The 27,925-nt window shown below is 53.0% G+C and overlaps 1 protein-coding gene and 1 long non-coding RNA gene across 3 annotated transcripts; one reads left to right on the top strand and one right to left on the bottom strand.

The window, feature by feature from the left end:
- Window positions 1–158: 158 nt before the first annotated feature.
- LOC141726250 (uncharacterized) lies at window positions 159–4,062 on the bottom strand. 2 transcript variants are annotated; one of them, XR_012577565.1, is made up of 3 exons: window positions 3,635–4,062; window positions 2,269–2,321; window positions 159–685 (listed from the first exon to the last, which is right to left on the bottom strand). It is a non-coding gene; the product is annotated as an uncharacterized LOC141726250 (long non-coding RNA). The 2 variants fall into 2 exon arrangements; XR_012577566.1 differs by having other exon boundaries at window positions 3,639–4,062.
- P2RY2 (purinergic receptor P2Y2) lies at window positions 3,048–12,986 on the top strand. Its single transcript, XM_074530914.1, has 2 exons — window positions 3,048–3,319; window positions 9,830–12,986. The coding sequence occupies exon 2, from the start codon at window positions 9,834–9,836 to the stop codon at window positions 10,911–10,913; it is 1,080 nt and encodes a 359-aa protein (XP_074387015.1). The 5' UTR covers window positions 3,048–3,319; window positions 9,830–9,833; the 3' UTR covers window positions 10,914–12,986.
- Window positions 12,987–27,925: the final 14,939 nt, after the last annotated feature.

Genomic DNA, 27,925 nt, shown 5'->3' with positions numbered 1-27,925 from the left:
TGAGGAAATTTGTTTACTTGTGTTATTGAATGCCAGAATCACTGCAAAACCTCCCCCAGCAGCAAGTTCTGTCCTCCAGGACACCTCTTCCAGCAGCTCCTGCTGCTTCAGCTTGCTCAAACCCTCTTGAATGAGACCTTGAATGGGTTTGTTTGCCTTTTTTTTTTTTTTTTAAATCTGCCTTATTTACTATTTTCAAGGCAGTCCCAGGGGAAGAGGAAGTGTCATGAAATCTGGCAGAAAACTCAGCATCTCTGCTCCTAAGAAAGCCATCAATGAGGCCAGCAGAAGCAGAGGTGACCCTGCCACAGCTGTCCTTGTTGAGTTTTGTGTCTTTTTTGTGACACCCCCCTGTACAGGCTGCAGAGCAGAACCAAACCTGGGAACCCACAGCACACCCAGCCCCAGCCTATGGGTTAATTTTAATTTTAACACACCTGCCCTGGGGTGAGGTGCTTTATTTATTTATGGTCTTCCTAAAAGCACAAACACTTCTGGCCACAACAGGATGCTTGTGTTTAGGGCCTGGCAGGCAGCTCCTAATGCCTTGCCTCTTTGCAAGCATCATCCTGATGCAAGGTCACATCAGCTCCCATGGATGTCCCTGCTGCCAGCCCAGTCACACAGGGCAGGGCTGCAGGCTCAGCCCAACACACCCCAATTGCCTTGCTTGCTGCACCTAAGGCTTTAAAAACAAAATAAAGCACAGAAAAGAAGGAGATTTGACACATGCCAGCACTCCCGCCGGTGTCTCTGTGTGTTTGAGCTGCACCCATGGGTGCAGTGCAGGCTCTGCTGTGGCCAGCCTGACCTCCCCGGTCCACCCATTCCTGTAGCACATTCCTGCCTGCTAGTCAACATGGGAATGTTTTGAAAGTGTCTTAGAAACCTGCTGGGCTGCCAAAAGGGCTGAAAAATGAAGCTGCAAAGGGAAACGTGGGGCTGCTTTCCAGGTCGGCTCGCCGGGTATTGCCTCTGTCTTCTGCATGCAGCTGCACAAACCAGTGGCTTTTCAACAGGATTTAAAACATCTGCCTCCTCCTTGGGCTGCTGTGGAGCTGGGAAAGGGAGATTTGGGGCAGGGGAGGCTCTGGTTTTGGGTGCCCTGGGTGATAGGACAGAAATGAGCAAGGTGGGTTAGGGTTGATGCCCTCCTTCCATCTCCCTCACGCCCAAACGAGAGGAGAAAAAGTAAAAAAGGGAAAGGAGAGGATTTTCCTTGCAGTGGGCAGTGAAGCTGGGAAGCTCTTGCCTGCTGGGAGCTGCTGGGACTTCAACCAGGCTGGGGAAAGGTCTGATGGGAAGAGGGCTCTCCAGGGGACACCTCCCTGCTCCAAAGAAGCTTTTAGAGAAACATCTCCTCAAGCAGCCCTCGCAGCCGGCCTGGCCATCAGTAATCACCCCTGCAGATGAGCCTGCCTCTTGTTTTTGAGCTGTTTGGCTCCATCCTGCACAGGAAGAGCTGCAGGTGCTCAGACCTTGGAGGAGCAGGCTGGGGGAGATGGTGCCAGGCAAGGGATGCTGAGAGCAGCAGCATCACCCCACGGGTCACAGCTCCTGCACGGACAGCAACAGCTCCCTGGGCATCATCCACCACCCCTGGGCATCATCCCTCCCTGGCAGGGGAAGGATTTGGAGGGTAAAAACAAGGTGCTGTGGCTGGGTGAGCCCAGCCTTTGCCCAGGAAGCGTTTCCAAACCCGGGAGGGATGGGCTGGGCAGGGCTCAGCAGCCAGGGCACCCGGCTGAGCCTCACTCAGGCATCTCCCTCCCTCTGGGCAGGCAGCAAGCCTGTCCTTCCTCCCTTATCAGCCCCAAATAGCTGCGATGTGATGTATTGTTTTCCCTCCTCAAACAAATTACATCAGAAGAAGGAAACAGGAATTATTTTTTTTTTGCTCTTTTCTGGCATGGAGGTCCGTGAGCAAAAGCTCTGCAGCAGCGCTGTGTCCATGCCAGGAGTTCATATCCTCTCAAAGCCTCCTGAGCCAGCTGCCACCTTCTGCTGCTGAGTAATAGATGCCATTGGTGTCCTTCCCCTCCTCATCAGGGGCTTTGTGCCCTCCCAGCACAGCCAGGGGGCCCAAGGACCCCCAGATGGAATTAATCCAGCAGGGGAAGGAGGACCTGGCTGTCACCCAGGGACACAGATGGGGAATGCTCGGGGGAGCACTGGGGCTCGTGGTGGTGGAAAACAGCTGGGCCACCTGCACGTCATCCCCTGGGGCTGTGCCTGCTCCCCCAGCCCCAAAATCTCAAAGTTTCTCACCCAGATGAAGGAGGAAAGCTGGTCTGGACCTGGCCGCTGCTTCCCTCGGGCACCTGCAGGAGAGGACAGGGTGTGAAGGTGCTGCTGGTGCTGGTGGCCTCCTCAGCTTCCTGCAGGGCTCTGTGGGGACAGCAGGGCAAAGAGGGCACAGCAAGGAGCAAACCTCGAGCAAAGCTTCTGCCGTGTCCTCCTGGACACAGCAATGATGAAATGCCCCAACATCCCAGCCCTGGCATCAGTGGAAGTGAGTCCGGTCTCAGCCCCAGCTCCAGACCCATCCATGGTCCCATTCCCGGGCCAGGAAGGTGGGAGGGGTCCTGTCCTTGTCCTAACTCCGGCCCCATCCCCGGGGGAGGATTTGGGGGGCAATCACCTGTCTCCAGTGTCAGTCTCAGCTCTGATGCTATCCATGCTCCCATTTCTGGAGTATTTGGGGGGCAATCAGCTATCTTTAGAGTCAGTCCCAATTCTGATGCCATCCATGCTCCCATTTCTGGAGGGTGGAGGGAGGGATATCTCCTATCCCAGCCCTAATCCCGGTCCCATTCCCGGGTGAGAAAGGGGAGAGCGGTCGGTGCCCAGCCCCGATCCCATCCACACTCAAACTCCGGGGCAGGGAGGGGGATCCCGCTCCGTCCCTAATCCCGCTCCCATCCACACTTCGGGGCAGGCAGGGGGATCCCGCTCGGACCCGAATCCCGACCCCATCCACAGCGCCTTCCGGAGGGGAACAGAGGGGCGGCCGCACTGCGGTCCCGGTCCCACGCACGTTCCCATCCAGGGAGGAGAGAGCGCTCCTGTCCCGTCCCCGGGGGAAGGGGCGGTCCCGGCCCGGGCGGGGCAGCTCTGGCCCCGGTCCTGCCCCGTTCCAGCCCCGTTCCCAGCGCCGGGAGGGCGGCGCGGCCCCGGCCCGGCTCACACGCGGCACGGGCGGCACCGGGACAGGCGGCACCGGGGCGGGGGAAGGACCAAAGCCGGGCATGGCACGGCCTCCCGAGCGGGGCCATCGGCGCTGAACCCCGGCACGGAGCCCCCGGCTCGGCATCGCCCGGTGAGCGCGGCTGCGGCGGGCGGGGGACAGCGGGGGGACCATGGTGGGGAGCGTGGGGGGCATCCTGGGGGGATGCGGGGGTGCCCGCGACAAGGAAGGACGGGAGGCGACCTCCAGGGTGGTGTGGGAAACTCGTGAATGGGGTGGGAATGGGGACACGCACATGGGGGAGACGCGACACGCACGGGAGGTGGAAGGGGACACGCACACACATGGGTAGGGGACACCCACACACATGAATAGGGACATGCTCACACGTGAACAGAGGACATGCACATACACGAATAGGGGGCACACACACACACACGCACGTACTCACGGAGGTGGCGGTGGCACTTGTTGCTGTCTGGGTGACACAGCGCACCCAGCGCAGGGCGTTGGGCACGGCATGGACCGAGCCCAACCCCGGCTCTCCTCCTGTCACCCCCAGGTTCTGCCCGGAGTGCCCCTAAAAAAGCCCCAAAGTGCCCCAAATGGGGCAGTGGGACCCGCAGCCGGCAGGGAGACGCTGGCCTGGGCGGGTGCTGGCACGAACGGGCACGCAGGGAAACCTCCTGCTCCTCTTCGCCTGAATTGTTGGGTTTTTTATGCATTAATTCACAATAATGTCTTTGCTGCTGAGTTTCTCCCTTCCCCGGGGAGTTCTCTGGCTGTTTGTCCGTGATTTCCTGCAGCTCAGGTTAAACCATGGAGCTGACTCCCTGCTTTGCTCCGTGTGTTTTTCCACCTCTTTGCATGCTGGGCTCCCTATGTAATTTCTTTTGGGAGTGTTTTAATTTACACTGCAATGGTGACACTCTCATTTCAAACTGTTTGACTCCTTCTAGCAGCTCCTAACACCCCAAACACCCTTCATCCCTGAGCTGGGCACTGGCTGACACCGCTGCAGGAACAACTTTTGGGGCAAAACATCCCATTTCTCTTTCTGTTCCAGTTTGCTTATCAGTTTATTGCAAAAGCCACTTGGCAACCCGCTGCCTTCCTGTGCACGAGGTGAGGAGCAGCAAACCCAGCTCTGGGGGCACCAGCACTGGGGGATGGTCATTGCTGCCAAATTTGGGCCGTATCATTACTACCAAATTACTCTTGTTTTCCCTCAAACAACAGGTGGCTGATAGTTTGGGGGGCTCCATGCAAAGAGAGAGACCCCAAAACGCTCCGTTCCCCAAAGCACAGCCACATCCCGGGGCTTAGTGGGTTATAAAGGCCCCAAAAGGATTTCTGACGGGTCGTGGCACTGAGTGACTTTATCCTGTCTCTGCCCAGCGCGATTTTTATCTCGGGTTGTTGACAGGGAGCCAAAGCCACGAATAGTTCTCTGGCAGCCGAGCGTGCTGCCGGGCAGCCCCCACCAAAACCTGGCTGGGAACCACCCAGCAGCAAAGACGCTCCTGCCTCCATGGGACAAAAAATGCGTCCCCCAAAGTCCTTTTTCTGCTGGTGCCACGGTGATTGCGTTGTCCTGGTTGTCCCCTGAGCGCCTTTGGTTTCTCCAGGGTGGTTGTGACTCCCGTGGTGTGGGCAGCAGGATGGGAGGTCTCCATGGAAATGTCCTTTCTCCCACATACGGAGCTTGTAGGGTCACCAAATCGGCCAGAAACTGGTGCCACACTCTTCCCTCTGACTGTTGCTTCCTCCTGTGGGCATTTAAAGGTCATGGAGGGCAAAACCAAAGTCAAACTCCTGACACAAACACCGCCTTGTACCTCCAGGAAGCCTAAAGGAGCCTAAGTGCTCAGGTTCCCCCATGGAATTAGTAAAACTGGAAGTCTGAGGGGTCAAATGGGATCTGCCCCTATCCCACAGCAGGGAAAAACAGGCAGGGAGCATCACCCTTGCCGAAGCAGGAAGGGAAGTGTTGGTGAAGGGATTAAATATTAAATATTGGCCAGGGTTGCTGTTTGCTTCCAGCAGGACCCATCCCCAGAGCTCTGCCGTGCTGGGAATTGAGTCAGGTTCTACTGAGTGAAGGTGGCCTTAATTACCATTGTCACTGCTGGTTTTAATGCTTTCTCAATTCACTGTAAAGCCACAGATTTGATTAATCTCAATTGGTTCCCTGTGGTGTGGAGCAAGGCAGGAGGTTTTGGTACCCCCAGGGAAGCAAAAGCTGGAAGGGAGATGGATTCAGGGAGGAATTCAGGGAGTTCCTTGGGGGAAACCAGAAATTCCCAGAGGAAGGGATTTCTCTCAAAGCAAAACCTTTTATTTGACCTTCAAACAAAGTCATGAAGTTCTTTTAAACTCGTTACATTTTTTTCTCCAGACTTTCTCTTCCCTTTTTAGCTTGGATGAAGTTACTGAAAAACCCTCTAGGAAACCAAAACACCCCCAGAAAAATATTTTTCACAGAGAAAACAAATTCAACTCTACTGTTTCTCAGCCTGCTGACAAGAGGGGAAACTGAGGCAGCATTCCTGGAGTGGAGCTGCCCTCCAAAGCTGCTTTTTTGTAGGGACAGAAACAGAGATTCTTTGCAAGGTTCTGCTTTAATTGAGGCGATCTGGCTATTTTGGGGATGGAGGAAGGGGTAAACAGGGATAAAGGAGGGATGTTGCCTGGCAGGGAGATGGATAAAGCCCCTTAAAGCTGGAAATGAATTTTGGGGTGCCTTGCCTTGGGATTGCTGGGGAGAAGCGCTGGGGATGATCCTCAGCCCACACTGGTGGATGGGGCCAGCCTGGAGGAGAAGGGCTCTGAAGGTCACTGTGGCAGACAGGATCCAAGGGAAAGGGCAGATGGAAAGCAGCACTTTGGGCAGGCTCAGATTTCGGATCCCATCTCACAGCTCCAAGCAGACAGGCTCGGGAGCACCCAGACACCTTCCCTGTTTGCTTTTGGTCACAAAGGCTCGGAACCACAGCGCCAGAGCAGTGAAAAACTGTTATTATCCTATTTTTGTTATCATATTTCTAGAGTCCCATACCTTCTGGGTGGTTTCCTCACACACAGCTCCTCACAGTAGTCCAGTTCCTGCTTCTCCATCAGGGCTCCTCCAAGACTCTCCCTGACCAGCCAACCACCCCCTTTTATCCCAGTTATCTTCACTGGCCACAGCTGCAGCCCATCTAGAACAACTAGGATTGGGGCAAGGCCACTTACACAATACATAGATTTCACTATAACTCAAAGGCCACCTATACAATACATACTAAGATTCAATGGCCACCTATAATAAACGATCCCAGGTCGTTTTGCTTGCCAGAGTCTCGAGTGGTTCCTGGTCCTGAGCGAGGATTTTGATGAGTCCAGGCAATGCCTCAGAATGAGGGCAGGGAAAACACCCACGTTCTCCACGTGTCCTTTGGAAGGCAGTCAGGGAGAAGATGTGGTGAATGAAGGGATCGTGGTTTCAGCCTCAGCATTAAACAGTGGGAGCTGTGACACCACCAAGGGCTGCCTCTGTGAGGTCCTGCTGGGAAATTAATCCACATTAATTATTTGGGAAGGCCAATTAAACCTCATCAGCCCCCTGTGAAAACGTATTAATCGCAGCCGTGACTTGGTTGCTCTTTGCTGTGTTCAGTGACTTTGCTGCTGCCTGGCAAATTCCAGCTGGGATGGCACTGGGAATGCTGGAAAATGGGGCAGAAATCAGGAGCCAAGGCCTTTACTTGGGATTTCAGTGCCCATCCCGTGGGCTCCCTGTGGAGTGCTGCCCATCCCTCAGCTGCCCGTGACCTTCTCCCATGACAGCCCCCTCCTCTCCCCTGCTGCCTGATCCAAGTATCCCTGCAGATCCAGTTACAGGAGCGTTTTGGGATGCTGACTTCACGTGCACGTGCCTGTGGGTGCTGTATTTGAGGGCAGTGATCTGCCCAGGCTGCTCTCCTGTGCTGCCCTCATCCTCTGGCACTGAGGTTTTCTGGGAATAAACTCATGGGATAAACGGGTCCACACTGCAGAGGGAGGGATGGCCCAGGTACTGCAACCTGCACGTGGTTCAGCACGGAGGAAACTGTGAGTGGATGGCACCCAAAAAGCTGTGCCTGGTCAATGCCAGAGGAAAAGCCTCCCACTGTGACCTCAGAAGGGGCCAGGAGATGAAGTGATGGGGCAGATGCAGGTGGTTCTCACCAAAGCATCGTGGTTTGTTTGCTTTTGGGCATCACAGAAGTGTTCATCCCGCTTGGCATGCTCAGGGATTGCTGGTTCCTCTCCCTCCCCTCATCCTGGGGCTGGGGGAGTCACAGCTGGCATTTGCGGCACCCGTGGGCACAGCAAAGGGCAGTGCCAGCTGCCAGCCCTTGTTCCCTCACGTGCCTTGGTTGGCCTGGCCTCTCCAGCTCCCTGCAGATGCAATGAGGGGGTGGACTGCAGCCACGGGCCCTGCACACACAGCACGTTTTGTCCTAGGGATTCTGGGCAAAACGAGGCTAAAAGAGAGAGAAAGAAAGGCTTTTGCATTGCCAGAAGGGAAAGGAGGGAGAGCATGGCAGCGAGGACCAGGCTGCATTCAAACCAAGCAGCAAACACCGTTTGCTCCTTGTCCGGAAGGTGGAGATGAGGGACCAGGCACAGGAGATTCCCCACCTTGGCTTAGGGATGGAGCATGGCTGGGTTTTCTCCCTGGGGTCTCAGGAGCCTGTGGGAAGCTGAGCTGGAGTTCAGGGTGATCTCCCCCCATCAGTGCTCCGGAACCCTTCCCTGAGCCTTTGGGGCATCTTGTGTGGCTTCCCTCGGTCACGGTGGCCTGCCCAGCCCGTTTCATCAGCTGCCAGCTCTGTGGGCAACCTCTGTCTGCTTGGCCACAGAGCTGCACAGCTCAGAGGGAAGGAAGGAAGAAATTGCAGAGAACAGCAGCTGGAAAATGTTTTCCCATCTTCCAGAGCTCTGTTAACCCTCTCCATCCACAGCCACGCTGCTGAGGGCTCGGGGGGAGCAGGATGGGAGCAAAGCTGAGCTGAGTGCAGGAGAAGCAAAACCCCGAGGCCAGGACAGTGCTGGCTCCTGATTTTCGTCACAGAGTGGTTCCCAAAGTTGTACTGGGGTTTTGCAGATATTCCAGATTAGCTGGGGGGTGAGTGTGGTTTCCACCCCTGTCCTTGGGAAGTGTGAGCCTCAGCCAGCCCTGTTCCTGCTCTGCTCCAAGGGGAAAGCAGCAGGATGGGGGAAACATCATCAGGGATGGTGTCAGTGCACTTCTGGACAGGTTGTTTGATCCAGGCCCTGCAGCAAGGACTGAAATTATCCCCTGGTGATGGGCTGGAAGCATCACTTCATCCCCTCTCCCTCAGCAAGCAGTTGTCAAGGTGCTTTTTAGTACCAAAATGCTTTACTTTAGTGAGAGACCATCCAGGCTGGCAGCTTTGCCTCCTTTACTACAGCATCTGGGTTGGGATAGCTCTGGATGTGGTGTTTATTCTGCCAGAAAGGGCATGGCCACACTGTCCCTCAGCATGGTGGCACCAAGTTAGAGCTGAGCCCTTCACCCGAAAAGACCAGGATTGCTCTTTCCCACCTGAAATCCTGGTGAGGTTTGGGCCAGGGTACATCCCACACGCTCATTCCAAGGGCACCTTTCCTCAGAGCCTTTCTCCTGCAGGAGCTGCTGAGCTCCTGGGCTGGATTTGCCTCCCTGTGACCCCCCATTCCCACGGGCTTCCCGTAAGGCAGGGAACAGCAGGGACACCAATCCGGCTCCTCTTACGGGAAGGGAGGAAATGCATTTTAATTTGATTCCTGACCCATGGGCTCGCTCAGAGATCGTGTGTCAGCAGAGCCCAGGGCACAAAAGGGCCCTTGTCCCTCCTCTCAGACAGGCCAGGCTCTGTGTGTCTGCAGAGACCCTTTCAAGGCCATTTTTCTCCTCCCAGCTAATCAGTCCCGTGCAGAAACCAGCTCTGCACAAGCAGGGCTCAAGGCCAGCAAGCAGGACTGTGACCTGGCCACTGTCAGCCCAACACTAAACCCAATAAAGACCCCTCATCCTCATCAGCAGCCAAGCCAGAGCCCCGATGGTGGAGACCCTGCTTCTTTTGGCAAGGTTTGATTACAGGGTGTGATGAGGTTTGCCCTACCAGAAGGAGCTGAAGACCTCTGAAACGGTCACAAGGTTTGCGCGCTGAAATTCCACTTTCTAATCCTCTCTGCCTGGAATTTAGCAGGATGAATTTCTAGTGGTGCTCAGCTGAGTCACCCCTTGTGGCTGGTTATGCACAGAATGGAGCATCTTTCCTGTTCGGAGATGCAGGAGAGCAAATTTCTGTGTGAACCTGGTGGGAAGGAAAGTTTGGGACATTGTGCTGGGCTGCAGGAGCTCTGAGGTGGAGTCCCACATCTGGCCTGGGGTTTGTTGGTGACTTTAAAGCAGCTCAGTTCTTCCTCTGTGCTCCAGATGCAAAGAGGTGGAATAAAACTCACCTCATCCACCTGACTGTAATTCCTCCATGCCAGGGACTGCTCAGTTGTGTCACCAACACCGTGAGGCCGTGGTGTCTATGGCCAGTGATGTGCTGCCCTCTTGAGCCATTGTCTCTGTGTCCTTACAGCCTCTTTGCTTTCCCCCAGGGTGATGGAGAACCTGACAACTCCTCCAGCCTGGACCAGGGTCACCAACAGCTCCTTGGAGCCGGGTGGCACAGATGACAACCCCTACAAGTGCGTGTTTGACGAGGACTTCAAATACGTCCTGCTGCCCGTCTCCTACGGCATCGTGTGCGTGGTGGGGCTCTTCCTCAACCTGCTGGCCCTCTACGCCTTCATCTTCAGGATCAAGACCTGGAACGCCTCCACCACCTACATGTTCAACCTGGCCATAAGCGACACGCTCTACGTGGTGTCCCTGCCCCTCCTGGTCTACTACTATGCCATGGGGGACAACTGGCCCTTCAGCGCGGGGCTGTGCAAGCTCGTGCGCTTCCTCTTCTACACCAACCTCTACTGCAGCATCCTCTTCCTGCTGTGCATCAGCATCCACCGCTTCCTGGGCATCTGCTACCCGCTCAAGTCGCTGCGCTGGGGCCACGTGCGCCACGCGCGCAAGGTCTCGGTGGCCGTGTGGCTGGTGACCGTGGTGTGCCAGTGCCCCGTGCTCTTCTTCGTCACCACCAGCGCCAAGGGCGACGCCATCACCTGCCACGACACCTCCAGCAAGGAGCTCTTCGGGCAGTTCGTCATTTACAGCTCGGTGATGCTGGTGCTGCTCTTCTGCATCCCCTTCCTCGTCATCATCGTCTGCTACTGCCTGATGGCCCGGCGGCTGCTGCAGCCCACCCGGGGCATTTCCCGCCTGTCCCGCTCCAAGAAGAAGTCGGTGAAGATGATCATCATCGTCCTGGTGGTCTTCATTGTTTGTTTTCTTCCTTTCCACGTCACCCGTACCTTGTACTACTCCTTCCGGAGCTGGGACCTGAGCTGCCAGACCCTCAACGCCATCAACCTGGCCTACAAGGTGACTCGTCCCCTGGCCAGCACCAACAGCTGCTTGGATCCCATTTTGTATTTCTTAGCAGGGCAACGATTTATGAGGTTTGCGGGCAACAAAGTGCCGTGGAAGCCTCAGAACGAGGTGGCTCTGGGCATCGTGCCCAACAGTCACCTGGGAACCAGCAGCGACACGGACACACAGCTCTCCAAGGATCTGAAATCCTAGCTCTGCCCCGCAGCAGCAGGGTTGGTCCTGGCTGTGAGGGGAGGACAGGATGCTCTGGGGCCCGAGGCTTTGGGTGTTTGGGGTGCCTGGGCTTGCCCCCCGCTCCGGCGTGGTCTGTGTCAAACGCGCTGCTCTGCTTGTTTTGCTGTACTTTTTTCAGGAAGGTGCAGCTGTGGTTGCACACATGAACCCTGGTCTGTGGCTCTGCATCCCAGGCTGCCCCTCTGATCAACTGAGGTGACCAAATCTGGGGAACAAATCGTGCCCTGAGTGCCCTGAGTCATTTTCCCAAGCAAGAACACCGTGTGCAGAAAGTGCCCCTAAAGAATTCTGTTTGCAGATTGCCTGGCACAGGGGGAGTTGGAGTTCCTCTGTGCCTTGGCAAGGCAGGAAGGGCTTTGGGGGGATGAGGAGAGGCAGCTGCAGTTCTGCTGAGCAGCTTGATGCAAATGTCAAGGACAAGTATCACCCACAGAGGAAAGGGTCTCCCACAGCTTTGCATCCCTGCAGAAATGCTCTCCCAGCTTCAAGCTGGCAGAGCAGGGATGGGATTCCCAGCTCCTGTCCAAGGGCTGCCTTCCCACTAACCTGATGGACATTCCATCCCACTGGAGTGCCCTGGTGGCAGCCCACTGGAGTTTACTGGTACCATCCAGCAGGTCCCCTGTAGGTTTCTCCAGTGAGGCCAACATCTTCCAAAAAACCCATTAGTGCTTCCCAACAGCAGCAGTCACCCTTTAAAAGCTTTCAGGAACCTGCAGCTTCCAGCTGCTGGCTGTTAATAATCATCTCCAGCTCATTAAAATTTAAGGTGAGCTCTTCATGTATTTTTTTTTAACCCCCTTCCTGGTGACTCATGTTTCGAGCCCAGCAGCAAAAACCTGAGTTCATCCCCTTGGCTGAGCGCTGCCATGTCCCATTGCTGTCCCTCAGAGGTGACAAAATTTGCCAGCACCAAACCCCGAGTTGAGGAGCTGCAGGTGGTGCTGAGCTTCAGCCCATTCTGCCTGGATTTGCAAAAAATGTCCACAGAACATTTCACCTGAAGGTGCTCTTGGTGTTTTTCCCTGCAGTTGTTGGGTTGGAGAGCCCAGAGCCCAGGTCCGTGGTTTCCCTGCCAGGAGGACGCTGATTCCTCCCCCCAAAAATGAAAATTGCTGGAGCTGCAGCACTGGACGAGTCACATTTTGTAGAAGCTCTGTTTCAGGACTAGGCAAACACATCTGATGTTGGCTTAGACCCAGGCCTTAGCTTCTCCCATCCTTCCTTCTTGAGAAGTTTGGTGGAGACAAAGGCACACGGTGATGTCACCAGGTGTGTTCAGTCACGGGTGACTGGGACCGTTCAGGGCTAACTGGGAGTTCCTGTGCTCCCACCCCAATGGGGAGCTCTTGTCCCAACCAGCACTGTCACAACCACAGCAGGCAAAGGCAAACAGGACATCTGCAGGGTGGTTCATGCCACCCTCGAGTGTGCTTGGGATAGGATTGGGTAAAGAGTGGCCTTGCACCATGGCAGCAGCTTTATTCCTTTGTTCTTGTGGAGGGAGCTTGGCCTGATGGGGAGGGTCATGGCACAGTCACTGGGGCGAGACAAACAGCTGGGAGAAATGAATTCAGCCAGGGCACTGAGCTGGTACAAACATCACTCCAGGCCAGGCCTTGCCCACCTCCCACCCTTGCCAAAAAGCAGCGGGGACACGCTCCGTGCTCTGAATAATTCAACAAAAACATACCCAAAGTTTCCTCCTCTGGTCCTGCTTGGACATCCCAGCTCCCTCTGAGCTGGCCACCACCCTGGCAGCACTGGCAGTGCCATCAGGGGTGTCCCTCATCCTGTGGTCCCCATCCCAAGTGATCCCACTGGCCTATGCAGAGCACTTGGAGAGGTACCAGCTGGAAATCTGGCTCTAGACTCTTTTTTGTTTTTGTTTGTAAAAGCACTAACTTATACTAGAGAGAAAAAAAAAGAAGGTGAGTTTTATGACAGTGACTGTACATTTTTATTTTTGTAACATGCAAACACCTCAGATTTCTGACAGTAAATGAGTTTATTTCTACTACAAGCACTTCTCTACTGTCTCCTCTGGTATGTACAAAGATGGGTATTGTGGGTAGACACTGGGTTGTTGAGTACCATGGAAATATTTTAAGCTCCAGGTACAGCTGTCCACTCCTTTGTATATCTAATTCAATGAATTCAATCTCCACTTCAATTCAAGATTTTCATGCCACCAGTTCTGGAAAAATCCAGAGACAGCTCTGAGGTCATGGCAGGACAAAACTCCTTGGAGTGTGCCAAATTCAATAGCCAACTTTTGTTTGTGTGCCCATGGTCTTGGTAGATTCTCCTAGGCTGCTCTTGCTGAAGACTAGAATAAATTTTTAGATTAAGTAATTAATTAACAAATCTCAAAATAATTAGTCTCCCATCCCATATAACTTATTTTGTTTTTCTGGCTCTCCCAGCCACTCAGAAGCCACCAAAACAAGATGTTGGAAACCTCTGGTTCTCAGAGGGGTTCCTCTCTGGGGACACTGCCCAGGGACCAAGGGCTCACACGTGAATAGGTTTCACTTCTGGGATTTAGAGCATCCTTCCCAAATCTTTCCTGCAATGACTCTGCACAGCTCATAGCAGCCCTGAGTCACGCAAACCCAAGAATGAGAATTAAGGAAGAGAAGCAGCCACTGATGGGGAGCACAGAGGCTGTGCAGAGGAACGAGCAGAAAAAAGCCACCCAGCCACGCCAAGTGGTCACAAACCACTTTTCCTAAATATCCCTTAGCACAGGCAGCAGGAAGGGAAAGTTGAGAGCACTGATGCTTTCCTGCCAAGGCAACAGATCTGCCACACGGGCTGGAGGGAAATGCACACTTCTGCTGGGCCTTCCCAGCATCCCATGAGAGCTTTTCCTTCCTGATCGTGCCTTCCTAGGAAGCAGGCCCTTAATGGGACAGTGGCAGGCAATGGGCCATGCTGTTACTGTAAACACTTGGTGCTTCCACCTCTTCTTCCAAGCCCTGTCTCCCTCCATTTTTATTCTGCTTTTCTGCCTTGGGGGTTGATTATCCAGAGGAACAAGTCTGTCTGCCCCTCCAAGTCATCCCTGGCCAGTTTGATTCAGGGACAAGGTTGCCACACTACTGAGCTCCTAATAATTTACTTGTGACATGAAGGAGTTGTCACCCAACAGCTCAAAATCTGTTTTTGACACCAGAGAAACCTCCCCCATGCCAGAGCCTGAGGTGGCTTTGGGAGAGTGATATGAGAGGCCCAAAGCCCACCACCCAGCAGGCCAAAGCTGTGTTCAAACACAGGGGCAATTCCCAAATCCCACAGCCCAATATTATTGCAGAAATTCCCCCAGTATGGATGGGCCAAGGCAGCAGTTGCCCAGGGAGAAACCAAGCCAGTGGGTGTTTGAAATAACACATCAATCACCCAGCTTTGTGAGGAGTTTATTTGAAGACTTTCACAGCTTCAATACCAATATTTGCAGACTCTGACAAATAAACGCTCATGGAAACCTGGAAGTTTAAAATAACCCTTTTAAAAAATGATTTCTCCTCAAATACCTGCAGTTTTAAGCCCTGGCTAAGCACCAACATTTTGAGGGTGTTTGGGGGAGCAGCTGGGTTGTGCACATGTAGGCACACATGCATGTGTTGTATATAAGTACACAGATCCCCACAGCCTCACTTTTCCATACTTTGGGATTGGGGAAGTGTTTGAATCCTCAAGCCTTTTGCCTGACCTCCCAAGGACAGAGGAAAACACTCAGAAAAAAACCCCAAAAAATTCAGAAAAAAATCAGCCAGAAAAACCCCAAAACCTAATTTATACAAGAGCAGCAATTCCACAAATCCTCCCAGCCAGCTGGAACCTTCCTGGCTGTGGCTCCTCACTCCTGAGATGAGCTGCAAGGTCTCAGCTCAGTGCTGGAGGCTCCCATTTTTGCAGCCCCCTTTGATGCTGCTGGTGGGAGAGCAGGAGATTCTCCCACCAGACCCTTCTCCTCTGCTTTTGCCCCTCACTGTGGGAAGGCACCGTGTCAAAATCCCATTCCCAACCCCCCTTAAATCCTGGGGGAGCCTTGAGATGCCCTCAAACCACCAAGCTCCCACCTCTGAACTTGGACAGAAAGGGGTGAGGGGTTTTCAGCGGAGATCTCAGCCTGTGGGGGCCTTGGGAGATGGTGGGAGGTACGTGGAGGATGCTGGGCCCAGCCGTGCAAAATCCATCCTGATTTTTAATGGAGTTCCTCTGAATAGGCTGAACCTGCAGCAGCAGAGTCCTCTGCTGGTGCCAAGGGGATGTGCCAGCAGCAGGGGCCTTGTCCCAGGCTGGCACTGTGGCACTCACAGCTACTCCAGGCACGCTCCTGACTTTCATCCATGGCACTTTCCAGGGAATGGAGAAGTTTTCTGTTCACTTTCAAGTTTTCCTTGTGTGGTTTATCCTCCTGTGATCTGTGGTTTTAATGACGGGGGAAGAGCCTGGTCACCATCAAATCACCATCCAGTCTCCCACCTGCTGTTCCAGCTCCATTCCTTCCCCCTGATGCTCATTTAACATGCTGCCATCCTTTTCCTCAGCTGGGTTGGAAAAAAGTGGGCTGGAAACTGGCTGGACACCTTTGGGAAAGGATGGATGTGTATGGATGGAGGTGGAGGCCGCTTGGCACCCATGTTGGGAATGTCCTTGGTATGTGGTGGGACTTCCCCACAGCACTGCCTTTGGAAATGAGCTTATTTCAGATAAATCCCTGATCAGTCATTCATCTGGGCCCTGAAACTCCCTGCAAAGCTCCTCTGCTGAGAAGCAGGAGGATGAGAAGCGGCTCCTGAGCTTGTCCAGGTGAGCAGCTCCACCACCCTGAGCCGGATGTGGTCCTTGCCCTGCTCCTGCTCCATGCCCTGGGTGCCTTTTGCAGCCTGGCAGCAGGACAAGGTGCCACGTGGGTGCCAGCACAGCCTGTTTGCAAACAGGGTGCGGGTTCGTGGCCTGTGGAACGAGTCCATCTGGTCCCAAAGGAGCCCTGGGATGGGGCTGCAGAGCAGGCTGGGAGCTCCTGTGGGGTGTCCGGCTCCTTGGTGCCATCCTCTCGCTGCAGGAAGGGGAGGTGCTCAGGGAATCCATTCTTCTGGTCCTGCCTGGGCAAACCAGCTCAGCTGGGAGTTGCTAAATGACCCAAATCATCCCTAAATAGCTCCTGCATCCCTGTGCTCAGCAAGATGCCGATACTCCAAAGCCTCGCCCTCCAGCATCCTCCCAGGCTGAGCTCACAGGGCTGGCACACAAAAATAACTCCCTGGGGGCAGAGGGTGGGTGGGCATCGCTGTCACTGCACCATCACCAGCGTCAGCATTCCCAAGCCCGTGTTTCCAAGCCCATCTGCACTCCCATTCCAGCCCCAAACCCCTCTGGCACACGGCATCCGAGGAACCCCAAGGAGAAGGAGGTCTCTAAAGCCCTGGAGCAGCTGCCCAGCTCGTGCCTCCCCCTCAGCTCCTCCTCAGGCAAATGGGCCCCCAGCAGGGTGGTCTGGGCTCGGGGACCCCTCAGTGCTCAGCTCCTGGTGTGGGGAGCAGCAGCAGTGCCAGGGGGGTGGAACCTTTGGGATGGTTTGGGCCTGCATTGAACAACGTGAGGATGATGCCTCAAGCCAGGGCTGTGGGCAGCGCTGAGTGCCCCTGTCCCAGGATGCCAATTCCATGTGGTGATTAATACCCCACTGTCCTGACCCTCATCCAAACTTTATGAGGTCATTTCCTCGAAATCCACCATCCCTCCCCAGGCAATGCTTCCCAGATGTTGCAACCCATGCCTGCACTTCAGCATCTGGCTGGTGATGTGAGGCAGCACGGGGTCTGGAGCAACAGCAGCACGTTCCAGCAATCCCACGAAGCATCAAAATCCCCCTCATCATCAAAATATTTCCCATTTTTTGTCCCAATTATGGTAACTCTTGGAGCATCCCCAGAAGGCAGCTGCATTGAAATGTGCTGCAGATTTGGATTTGTGGCAGCTGCTCTTCCTCCTGGCTGCCCATAGATGGAGGAAGAGCACTGCCCCCCTCTGGGTTCCACCTTCAGCTGCCTGCTTGATGGGGGCACGCGGTGTTTGGGGGTGTGTGGTGTTTTGGGGGTCTCCTCCCCCCTGCTTTAGCCCATCAGGTGCTTGGTTTGCGTAATTGCAGCCTATTCTGGGAGAGATGTTGGCACAAGATCCCATTATGAGCCCACAAGACAGAGATGAGCCCCCCAGGATCCCCTTGAGGCACTCAAGATGCCCAGGTGGCCACATCCAGATGGGCATCCACCCAAAAACCAGGAGCTGCTTTGGAGGAGTCTGGGTCCAAGCCGTGCCAGTGGTGGTGCAATGATTAATGTGGACATTCCCAGCCCAGGGCTATGGATCCAGCTGGTGACGTCCAAGGAGGGTGAATCATTCCTCACAAAGATTTACCACCAAGGTGCTGCTCTGCTGATCAGAGGCTGATCTTTAGCTCAGGGTGGAGATAGTTTGGGGGGGAACAGAGAAGATGGGGATGGAAGCGTCATAGAGGGAGGTGTTCTTTTCTGTGGCAGGGGGTGGAACTGGTTGATCTTTAAGGTCCCTTGCCACCCAAATTATTCTGTGATTTCTATTAATAACTCCCAGAGAAACATCATAATTTTGGGAGAGAAAATGATGCCCCTTCCTGCTTTTCTGATACAAAGCACTTGACTTTCCATTTCAAAAAGACACCTTTTTTTCAACAACAAAAACCCCAAACAAACATACAAAAAACCTCCACTAATTTATTCTACCAAAATAGGCAAGGGTTAAGAGAAATCAACAGAAACTGCTGCCTTTGACCTCCCTCTGACCGGAATCATGTTTTCCTCCCAAATTTTGGTTCAGCCACCCAGTCACAAAGTGCCTCCTGCCCCAGCCTTGCCCAGGGCTGGCTCTGTGGGTTCTGGCCGGTTTCAAGTTAATGGGATTATTGTGAAACTGCTGGACGCACACTTGACGTCGACCCTGTGTGGGAGGAGAGGATCAGTCTGAAGACTGTAAGAAACCCAGTTTAGTAGGAAAAAAGGCAAGAGAAAGACTCAGTTCCCTCATTGCAATGCAGATAAAGCGCTCACAAAAGCAGGGAGGGATAAAAAAAAAAAATCCTTTTGCAGTAAGAGCAAATGTTTGCCATGCATGGTACCAAGTGACCCCAGGTAATCTCAGGTTTAATGACATGGTTTAGTACCACTGAAAAGGCCTCTTTTGTGTTTCTCAGGCTGTCATTGAGATGTCTCCACTGGGGAATTTCCTGCAGATACCTGGAGATATCCTGGTAACAGCAGGTGACACTTTTCAAAAGTGCCTTGTGAAACCTGTTAGGTATATAAATATATATTTATGTATTTTGAGATGTGCTGTGCATTTTTTTTCATGCCTATTTGCATAAGCCCCAGTGCCCCATTGCTGGCAGAGGTCACTGGGAAAGGGACAGGGGGAAGGAATTAGCAATGTGATACCTGCTCTGAATCACACCCTGCTTTTGTGGCTGCAGGATTTTGTGAGAAGGAGGTGGGGTAAGTTAGATAATCTCCAGAAAATGTCCCTGCTTTGGAAACTTCCCTGCTTTTATAACCTCCACACATCACTGCCTCCTCCAGGTGGGTGCTGCAGGATGGGTCTTTGTGGCTGGAACCCCTCTGTTCCATCCAGGTGGTTTTGGATCTTGCTCCTGGGTCTGGGCAGGCCTTTGACAACCATTAATGTGTGTTTGAGGTCTCCATTGCTCCTTGGGGCCTGTCACAGCTCCAGCCCATCTCCCTGAGGAACAGCAGGGCAGGGACAGCTCGCAGGAGATGCTGCCTCCTCCTCAGCACTGTGCAATTCAGCACAATTAATTTTATCCACCACCACCACGAAGCTCTGCAGATCTGCACTGTGGGCTCTGCTTCCTGTTAACTCCTCCTTTGGCAGCTCGCAGTGAGTTGTTCCTCAAAATCTTCTACACGCTCCAGTGGATTTCACATTCAACTTTTCACATTCCACTTGTGCCCATCAACTGTCCCATGCCTCCCATTTGGACATGCCATGGATCTTCTGCAGGAGATTTTCTTTCCCTGGTGGCATTTCTCAGCCTGGATGCCCTGGGCCTTTTTGAATCAGTGCTTTGCACTTGCATCCTCAGCCCACTTCCACTCCCTCTGCAAACATTTCATCCTGTTCAGCTGCTTAATTCTCAGGAGCTTCCTCATTTCTCTGTCATTTCCCTTTTTGCAGTCAAACACTGCAGCACCAGGAATTTTTTCCCACTGAAAATATTTTGCAGCAATACTGAACCTTCTCTGCTAAATAAAAAAAAGTTTAACCATGGCCAGGCAGGGGTTTATCTGGGACAAATCAAACCCATCAAGATAACATCCAAGGATGGGTAGGCCAGAATTTGTCCTCTCCGAGGCTGGAGCACTAATTCATGGCTAAATTAGGAAGGATCCCAGGATGTGAGAGCTTTAAAGTCTTTACAGGCTGTGGGCTTTTACAAAGAAAAATCCAGAGCATCTTGCAGCAGAAGCATAGCTTGGATGGTCACAGTAAAGGAGAGAAAAGTAAAATACCACTGTCCTTCAGGGACAGCCTCTCTGGACCTCTGCTCTGGCCAGAGCTGGCAGTGACTCTCCAGACATGTAGCCTCAGTCTGATGAGCCTAAAAGGAATATTTGTTCTGGCCATGGGCCAGGACACTTTAACTTCCCAGCCTGAGCCCTGGAGAGTCGCTGGTCAGTGCTGTGGCACAGCAAATGCCTCCTCCTGGCTCTGCCTGTCACAGCTTGGCCACCCAGAGCTCGGGGGCAGCACCCTGAGCTTGTGCATGGATCCTCCAGAAGAAGAGAAAAAGCTGAGGAAAAGCATCCCCAACTTGTAACAGTGCAAGACCTGCAGATTTACTTGGCTGCATGGCGTCTCTACACCCCTAAAACAAGACACAGCATTTTTTTCTTGCCCAAGAAAGCTCAAAATCTGTGAATTCACACAAGGGTGTGAAAGTGCTGTCTCGTGCAAAGTCCCTCTTGGTGTTGCTGAAATGTTATGGGCACAGCAGATGTCCTTGATATGCAGCCAGATCCTTTCTCCAGGTGTGCAACTCCTTGCTTGGCTGAGCACACACGAAGAGATGAAAATCCCCTGTGGATATTTTTGGGGTCATCAGAGATGAACCCCTTTCCTAACCTTTCCATCTTCGTGGAGAGCAGGGATGAGGACATCTCCTTTGTCCCCTAAATGCCATCCCCCTACACCATCTCGCTTCCTTGCTGTTGTTCTGTGTGGCCTGAGGGTTTGAACATCATCCAGAGAGCAAAAATGGAAATTCCCCAGAGCCCGGAGGGAAGGAGGATGGAGAGGGAGCAGTTCCTGCTCTTGCGGCAGCAGCGAGGGAGCTCTGTGTCCCCGGTTAGGGACCAGGCCGTGCCAGCTGGGGAGCCACAGGGACGGCTGGGACACAAAGTCCAGGGCAGGCTGACCTGGGGTCACCTCCTGCCAGGCTTTGCTCCTCACCAGGAAGGGCCTGGAGTGATGGGCCTGAGCTCAGAGAGAGCAGATGAACCCCTGGGTCCTTCATCCAGAATCCTTGGAAGTGTTCAAGGCCAGGCTGGACAGGGCTTGGGGGCCTAGTGGGAGGTGTCCTTGCCCATGGTGTGGGGTTGGAACAAGATGGTCTTTAAAAGTTCCTTCCAACTCAAATAATTCCATGATTCTCTGAAACACACCCCAGTGTGCTCATGAACAGCTGCTGTCTTAGAGAAGCCACCTTCAGCCCATCCAAAATCAAATACAACCTGCTCTGGGAACACAAGAGTAACACATCTTCTGCTATTGCATTCTCACTATTTATCTTCTTATCACAGGGTTTTCCCAGGATTTTCTAGCACCCCTTGTCCCCATAGGGGTCAGAAAGTGAAACTTCAGGAGCTGTCACTTCCCAGTCTCCAAACTGAGCCAAGCAGCTCCTCTGCACCCAGTGGATGGATACCCATCGTTAGAGACAGTGCTGAAGCACCAGCGCTTCTTTCCAAGCGCCTTGGGGTTTCTGATCTCTATTTTATCACCCCTTTTGCACTTCCTTGGCATTGTGTCCCAAGTGCAAACACAGGGGACAAAGGAGATGACAAATTGCCACTGGATGTGGTGAGAAGTATCAGCAGCACACATTAATTCCTGCTTAAAACAATCCATTAACACTAGCAGGGAAGAAGATTTGGTGTCCTAGGAAACATCACGAAGAGGAGCTGAGTTCACTGTCCAGGCTCTGGCTCAAATTCTGGTGCTGCTTGTTTGCTTCTGTTATTATTTCCCCTCCTGCCTCTCTTCCCCTCCACATTTTCCCCTCTCTTTCATCCCAGTCTGGGGCCAGGAGAGCTCTGCAGAAGGAACCCTCATGGGGAGTGAGAAAGGACAAATATTTGGCTTTTGGTGCTGTTAGTGTGCAGTATTTCTGGGGCACTGGTATTTCCCTGGTGCTCCCACTGTGGCTGCTCGTGGGAGGTCACTGTAATTCAGAGGTAGGCAGCAAACAGCTCTGCATAATCCCAAGCCTTGTCCCCAAATATTCAGAAACTGCTGGTTTGTGGCACTAAGGGCTTGCATTGTCCTTTGAAAATGAGCTTTTCTGTTGGGTGAAGGGATAAAAGAAGCAAGATCCTTTCCAGAGCATAAAGGAAATGGAATCAGGCAAATCCTCAGAGATGCTTAGACCTGCTTAGTACACACCAACCTTTAAGCAAAGAACAGTGTGGAAATCAAAGTAGATGGATTTGGAGGTGAGAAAAGATTGCAGCACATTATAGAATTATAGAATCATTAAGGTTGGAAAAGACCTTGAAGATCATCATCATCATTAATGTCGGACCAAGCAGAAGGACCTGGAGTATCTGACCTCCACCCAAAGCCAGGATTATTTCCCAAAGAAAACAACCCTGAGCATGGTATTGCATCCAGCCACAGCGCCACAGAGAGCTGGAGAAGCAGCCAGAGGCTGCATCAAGGTGCTGGGGGATGCTCAGTTACAATTATTCATAGCTGGGATTTGTAACCCCAGGAATGCAAAGGGCAGCAGAGCAAAGGAATCCAGCTGGAACATCCATGGTTTTGGACTGAGTCCCACAGGGGCAGGGTTTGTCCATGCCCCCAGGGCTGGCAGAGAGTGTCCCTCTCCTATCTCTGGTGCAGGCCAGGGTGGCTTGGCCCTGGATGCAGAGACCATTCTGTGCTCTGCAGCTCAGCCAGTGGCCGTTCTTATCTCAGTCCAGCTCCTGCGTCTGTACCAGCCCTTATCTCCCCCCAGACACTCTCCCTGTGCTTACAAACTGGGAGCACTTGGAAATTAGGAGAACATCCCTCCCCTGCCAGCTGGGTTTGCAGGCTGGCTGAGCGTGCAGGGGTGGTTTGGAACACTGAATACCTGGTTGTGCCCGTTTCCCCCCTGGTTTTTTTCACCATTTCTCTCTACATTTTCCATCCTCACACCAGGAGGCTGGGTGCACTGGGAGGAATGTGAGGCGTGTGCTGGGAAGCCTCGCTGGAAGAGAGAGTGTTGATATCATATTTCTAGAGTCCCATACCTTCTGGGTGGTTTTCTCACAAGAAGCTCCTCACAGCAGTGTTGTTCCTGCTTCTTCACCAGAGCTCCTCCAAGGCTCTCCCTGAGCAGCCAACCCACCCCCTTTTATCCCAGTTATCTTCACTGGCCACAGCTGCCACCCAGTGAAGGACATCACAGCTGCAGCCCATCAAGAACAACCAGGATTGGGGCAAGGCCACTGGTACAATACATAGGTTTTACCAGGACTCCTGCTGTACATGCTGCGAACATCTGCACTTGGGCACCTGCTCCAGAGGGCACAAGTTCATCCACTGCAGCCAGAGCCATTGTCTCTGATCTAATGTGGTGCTCATCCTTCCAAGGAACATCTGGAGGATGTCTGGGATGTAATGGGGAGGGAGCAGGAGCAGGATGAGCTCACTGTGTCCTTGCAGAGCCACTCCATGAGTCAAGGCAGGGCACTGCACTGCTGCTGTGCCCTGGGGTGTGGGGGAAAAAGCTTCACAAAATGCTTGGAAAGGGCTGGAACCAGCAGCCCCTCCATCATGCACAAGCATGGGTCAGACACCCCCTCATCACACTCATCTGTGCCTTCAAGGACTTCCCTGGTCACCTCCCAGGCACGGGACAAACTCCCCCCTTACCACAGAGCTTCTTTCTGAGGGGTGTCCTCTCCTTCCTTCCCTTCCAGAGGCCCTGAGGCTGGCAGGGACCTCTGGAGACCATTTACCCAGTGCTGAACTGGGGGGACAGGGACTGGGCTGCTCAGGGTCATGTCCAGGCGCATTTTGAGCATCTCCACAACCTCAGCTGACCACCCTCACAGTTGCACAATCATTTTCTTACATCTAAACAGGATTTCTCATGTTCATCACACGGGTACCACTCCAAAGACTCTGTCTCCGTTTTCTTATCATCTCATCCATTGCCTCTGGATTTTTGCCTTGCAAACAGCTGGAGGAGACAGTCCCCCTCCTTAGCCCATCAAAGAAAGGATCTGCCTGAGCCAGAACCTTGGGGAGGTCTCAGCCTCCCTGCCCTCCATCTGTGACCCCTGAGAGGGCTCTGGGCAGGCTCTGAGGGATGAAAGGGGTCTGGCTCTCCTTTGTCCTTGTATGGGAATTTGCATGGAAGCAAACGTGTAAGGAGCTGGCCAAAAGGAAATACTCAGCGTGACATGTCAAAGCAGATTTTAATAAATGTTTACAAACCTCCCAGCAGCCAGGAGGGGGAATAAAGAGGGAAATAACTATAGGAAAGGACAGGTTTACTATTTAAAACTTCTTTGATTCATTCTTACCCAAAAGAACAATCAACTCTTACTCATTTTCCTCAAAAATACAGCCCTCTGGGAGTCTGCAGGACAGGGCTGCATCATCCCCTGCAGGAGCAGGCAGCCCTGTGGGGTGTGGGAGAGGCACCTTCCCAAATCCGGGATCTGTGTCACTGTGGGAGCCGGGTGGCCCTCAGGGACAAGGTTTGTCTCTGCATGGATGGTTCTGCTGACTCTGAGCTGGCAGAGGAGCAGAGTTCCTGAGAAGGGGAGAAGCTTTTCACCTGTCCCAGGTGGATTTAGTGAGAGGACCCATCTGGTGTGTTCTCCAGGAGCACATGGGCTGCAGCAGGGAACAATTCCCAAGGCTCTGCCGAGGCCTCTGCTTTGTGCTTGCCTTGGCACGGGGCCATGGCGTGAGTCACAAGCCACTTGCTTTTTGTTTAATGTCCCCATTCCGGCTCTGCAGACTCGCTCAGAGGGAAGTTAATTCATAAACCCCACCAATATTAACTACCCCAGCAGGAGGAGGAGAAGGAAGAGAAAGAGAAGCCAGGCTGTTTGCCTTCACCACTGTACCACTGACACGTTTTATATCACCTACTGGTGTGGCTGCGTCTTCCTCACTGGTCCTAGGGTGATGATGTGACAATCTAGGGCAATGTGACAATCACAGCAAATATGTGACCGTCCTGGGACAATGCGACAGTCACAGCACCTCTATGATAGTCTAAGACCTAGGTGACAGTCCTAGAAGCAATGAGGACATGGTTGATTTCTCCCCGGGGTGGGTGCAGGCCTCAGTGCAGGCCCTGCACGCCAACAGAGTCCCCATAACATAAAGGGAATACAAATCCCATTGTCCTTGTATGGGAACATAAAGGAGGAGGAGCATAACCCCCTGGACATGGAAGATGCCCAGAGGAGCCAGCACACAGGTCCCCATCTCCTGGGGATGCCTCTGACACCTGGGACCTCTCCTATGTTAGTGCCTGGCAAGGGACGAGCACAGAGAGGAGGAGGAGCATGGCTGCTGGGACACGGAAAAAGGGAGAAGAGCCAGTGGAGGAACACATCCAGGAGCTAGCAGAGTGGGAGCCAAGCCCTTGAGCTGTACTGGTTGTTTGCAGACTGAAAGCCCTGTGTACACACACACACACAGAGAAGTGCTCTCCTTGGAGGTTCCCAGTCTGGGAATGGCCAAACCAGGCCATTGCTGTGGTGGCTCATAGGCCACATGGAGCCTCTAAAATCCCAGAGACTGGGACATTTGGACACTCACCCCGCAGGAGATGGGATGCAGCTCAGCCCAGGCTCTGGAACCCAGCAGAGAGGCACGTCCAGGTGTGCCAGGGCGAGAGGAGACCACGAAGTGTGTCGTGCTCAGAGGTCCTGCTTAGCCAAGTGTGGTTTGCACCTGCTCTCATCCTGAGGGGGAAACCAGCCTTTCCTCTCGTGGCTGGGTTAAAAACCAGATGTCCAAGTGCCTGGAAAACAGAGATTTAATTATGTGCTTAATTACAGCCGCCTGGTCTCAGCCCATCTTGGCCTCTGGATGACAAGGATGGAAATAATACTCAGAGCCACATGTCAGGGACAAAGCCCTCCACAGCACATTCCAGAGAACATCCCAGGGCTCCTTCTCCAGCCACCCTGCTCTGATGAGCCCCTTTGGACCAAGGACACCCAAGCCCAGCAGTTGATCCTGAGGGGAACACAGCACCTTCACCTCCCCCTCCGGCAGGGATTTGAAGCAAGGCACAGTCACATCCTTGCACAGGAGATTCCCTTGAACCTTCCTGGAAACCCAGCCATTTTCTTGTCTGCCATTCCCGTTATTTTTCTGGTTTTATTTTAATCTCCTGTCTGTTATTGTTCGGTTTTCCTTTGAGCAAATTTCTCTGAGTGTCCAAGAATAGAAGACACATCAGATAATACTGGGAAGGAAGTGAGAGTGCCTAGAATTACTGGATATATTAAATCAAACCCATCTCATATTTTCTCTGTTTATGCCAGATTTGTCTGGGTATTTATCCCTTAAGTTGGAAGAGTCACCACTGCTGAGATCAGGGTTCTTGGTTTGACGTGCATGGAGAGAGAGCGACCCAGGCACTGGCAGCTCCTGACCCAAATAAAGGGATTTAAAAATAATAACTTGGAATAGGAAAGAATAGACTAGAACCTTGTTTGCAGGAAAATTACTTAAAAACAAATTCAAGAGGCTGAAAAGCTGCGAAAGGTGCTGTGAGTGAGGTCACCTGCTGCTCCTGAGCCTGCCAGCACACGCAGGCTCCAGGGCAACGAGCTGATCTTGTTTCCCATCAGATTCCCCTCCTCCCTCCCTCTCTGCTGAGGTGCAGAACTCAGCCCCTGCCTTGGTTTTGCAACACATCCCCAACGGGATGGACCTGCTTGAACATTTTTGGCTGGGGCAGGTCTCAGGTGTCCCAGATGGCACACGATGGGCGGGTTGAGGGGAGGAGGGCCCTGCCTGCCAGGTGTTACCTGTGACAGATGTGGAATACAACCTCCCAATGCTCTGTGTGAGGATTTTATAGCTGTTCCCCGGAAGCTGAAAGCTGGGTGTTCATTCTTTTGTGCAACTGGAGAAACTGAGGCAGGGATTGAGGTCATCACAGGATCTCCCCAGTCCACCCTATCATTCCCAGCAGCGACAGGAACAGACCTCCTTGCTCAGAATGGTCTTACAATCCCCCAGAGCTACACCTGACATATCAACATCTCCTGAGATGAGCATCTCTGGGCCACACTGCTGTGCTGGACAGGCACCCAAATCCCACCCACCCAAATCCCCAAGCTCGTGCAAGCCACCACATCAAAAGAGAAGGTTCAGCAGCCGTGCCTGGTTCTGCCCAAACGCAGACAATTGATGGCCAGGACCCCCCAGGATTGTATTTTTCGTGTTATGGTTTCCCCCCGGTGTTTGGATGAAGTGTCTGGGCACTGGCTCTGCTCTGAGCTTTGTTTAGGAGGTGCTGCCAAGGTAATGCTGCTCTCAGCACTGCTGCACGAGCACCACGTCCCTGCAACACCCCAGCCCATCCTGGGAAGCTGCTCCTGTCCCCCTCCTTGTCCTGGGCACTGAGCTGGCCCCAGACCCCTCATTCCTGCTCCTAACGTTGCCCATAACACCAAGCAAACACTACAACAAGCCCTGAGTGGGTTTGCTGGAGCTTTGAGCCCTTCTCTGCTTGCACAGCAGCACATCCAAGGGATTTTCTGGTATATTAGGTGGGGGAAGAAATGGAAATAATTCCCATTTGGGAATGGAGGACATGGAACCATCCTCTGTGGGGCTGCTCCTGGTGAAACCTCCAACAAGTGGTGGTTCAGTCATCTCCCAGCAAGCAGAGCAGAAAAACCTCTTATACCTGAATCAAGGGGTGTTATTACCCGGGATATCTCCAAAATCTTCCTATAAAATATTCCCATCACATTTGGTTTAGCTGAGTGCAAACCTCAAGCACTGGTGGAGGTTTTTTTTGCCCACTTATGAATGACGGAAGAGAAAACTGTGACTCAATTCCGCCTTGTCTTTGTAATTCTGCTCTTCCACAGAAAAAGGAAAAAAAAAAAAGTCTTTTCCTTCTTATCAGAAAGAGAGCAATTCTTGGAATTAAAAAAATAAATCACTTTAGACATGCCTTCCCCTTTCATCTTCTTCAAGGGCACAGCACGATCTTCTGAGAAGCAGAATCGAAAGGGAGAAGTAAAGACATCTGAGTAGCCCCCACAGAAAGCATCATCAGTGATGCCAGGCATGAAATAGATCTTTTTTTCCTCCCCAAAATAAATGTCCAGTTTGGTTTCCTCTGCAGTGGAAGGAACAGGGAAGTGTGGTTTCAATATTTGCTGTGGTGGCTGGGTGTGATGGACCCACCTGCAGAAAAGGGAGAACCAGCCCAAGACTTGAGCACATCCCTGCATTCTCCTGGGAAGCAAATGCTCCATGCTCTGAGTTTGAATTTCTGGAAGGCTTTGCTCCCTCTGGGAGATGCCTCATGCCTTGAAGCTGCCTTGAGATGCCTCACGCCTTGAGTTATTTTGGGTTCTCAGGAATCCCCAAGGCCCCATTTCCACAGCCCTTGGCAAGGGGATTGACAAACTGAGTCAACAGTG

This window comes from Zonotrichia albicollis, chromosome 2 (genome assembly GCF_047830755.1).
Source record: "Zonotrichia albicollis isolate bZonAlb1 chromosome 2, bZonAlb1.hap1, whole genome shotgun sequence".
NCBI lineage: Eukaryota > Metazoa > Chordata > Aves > Passeriformes > Passerellidae > Zonotrichia > Zonotrichia albicollis.
This window is presented reverse-complemented; position numbering and strand designations above follow the sequence as displayed.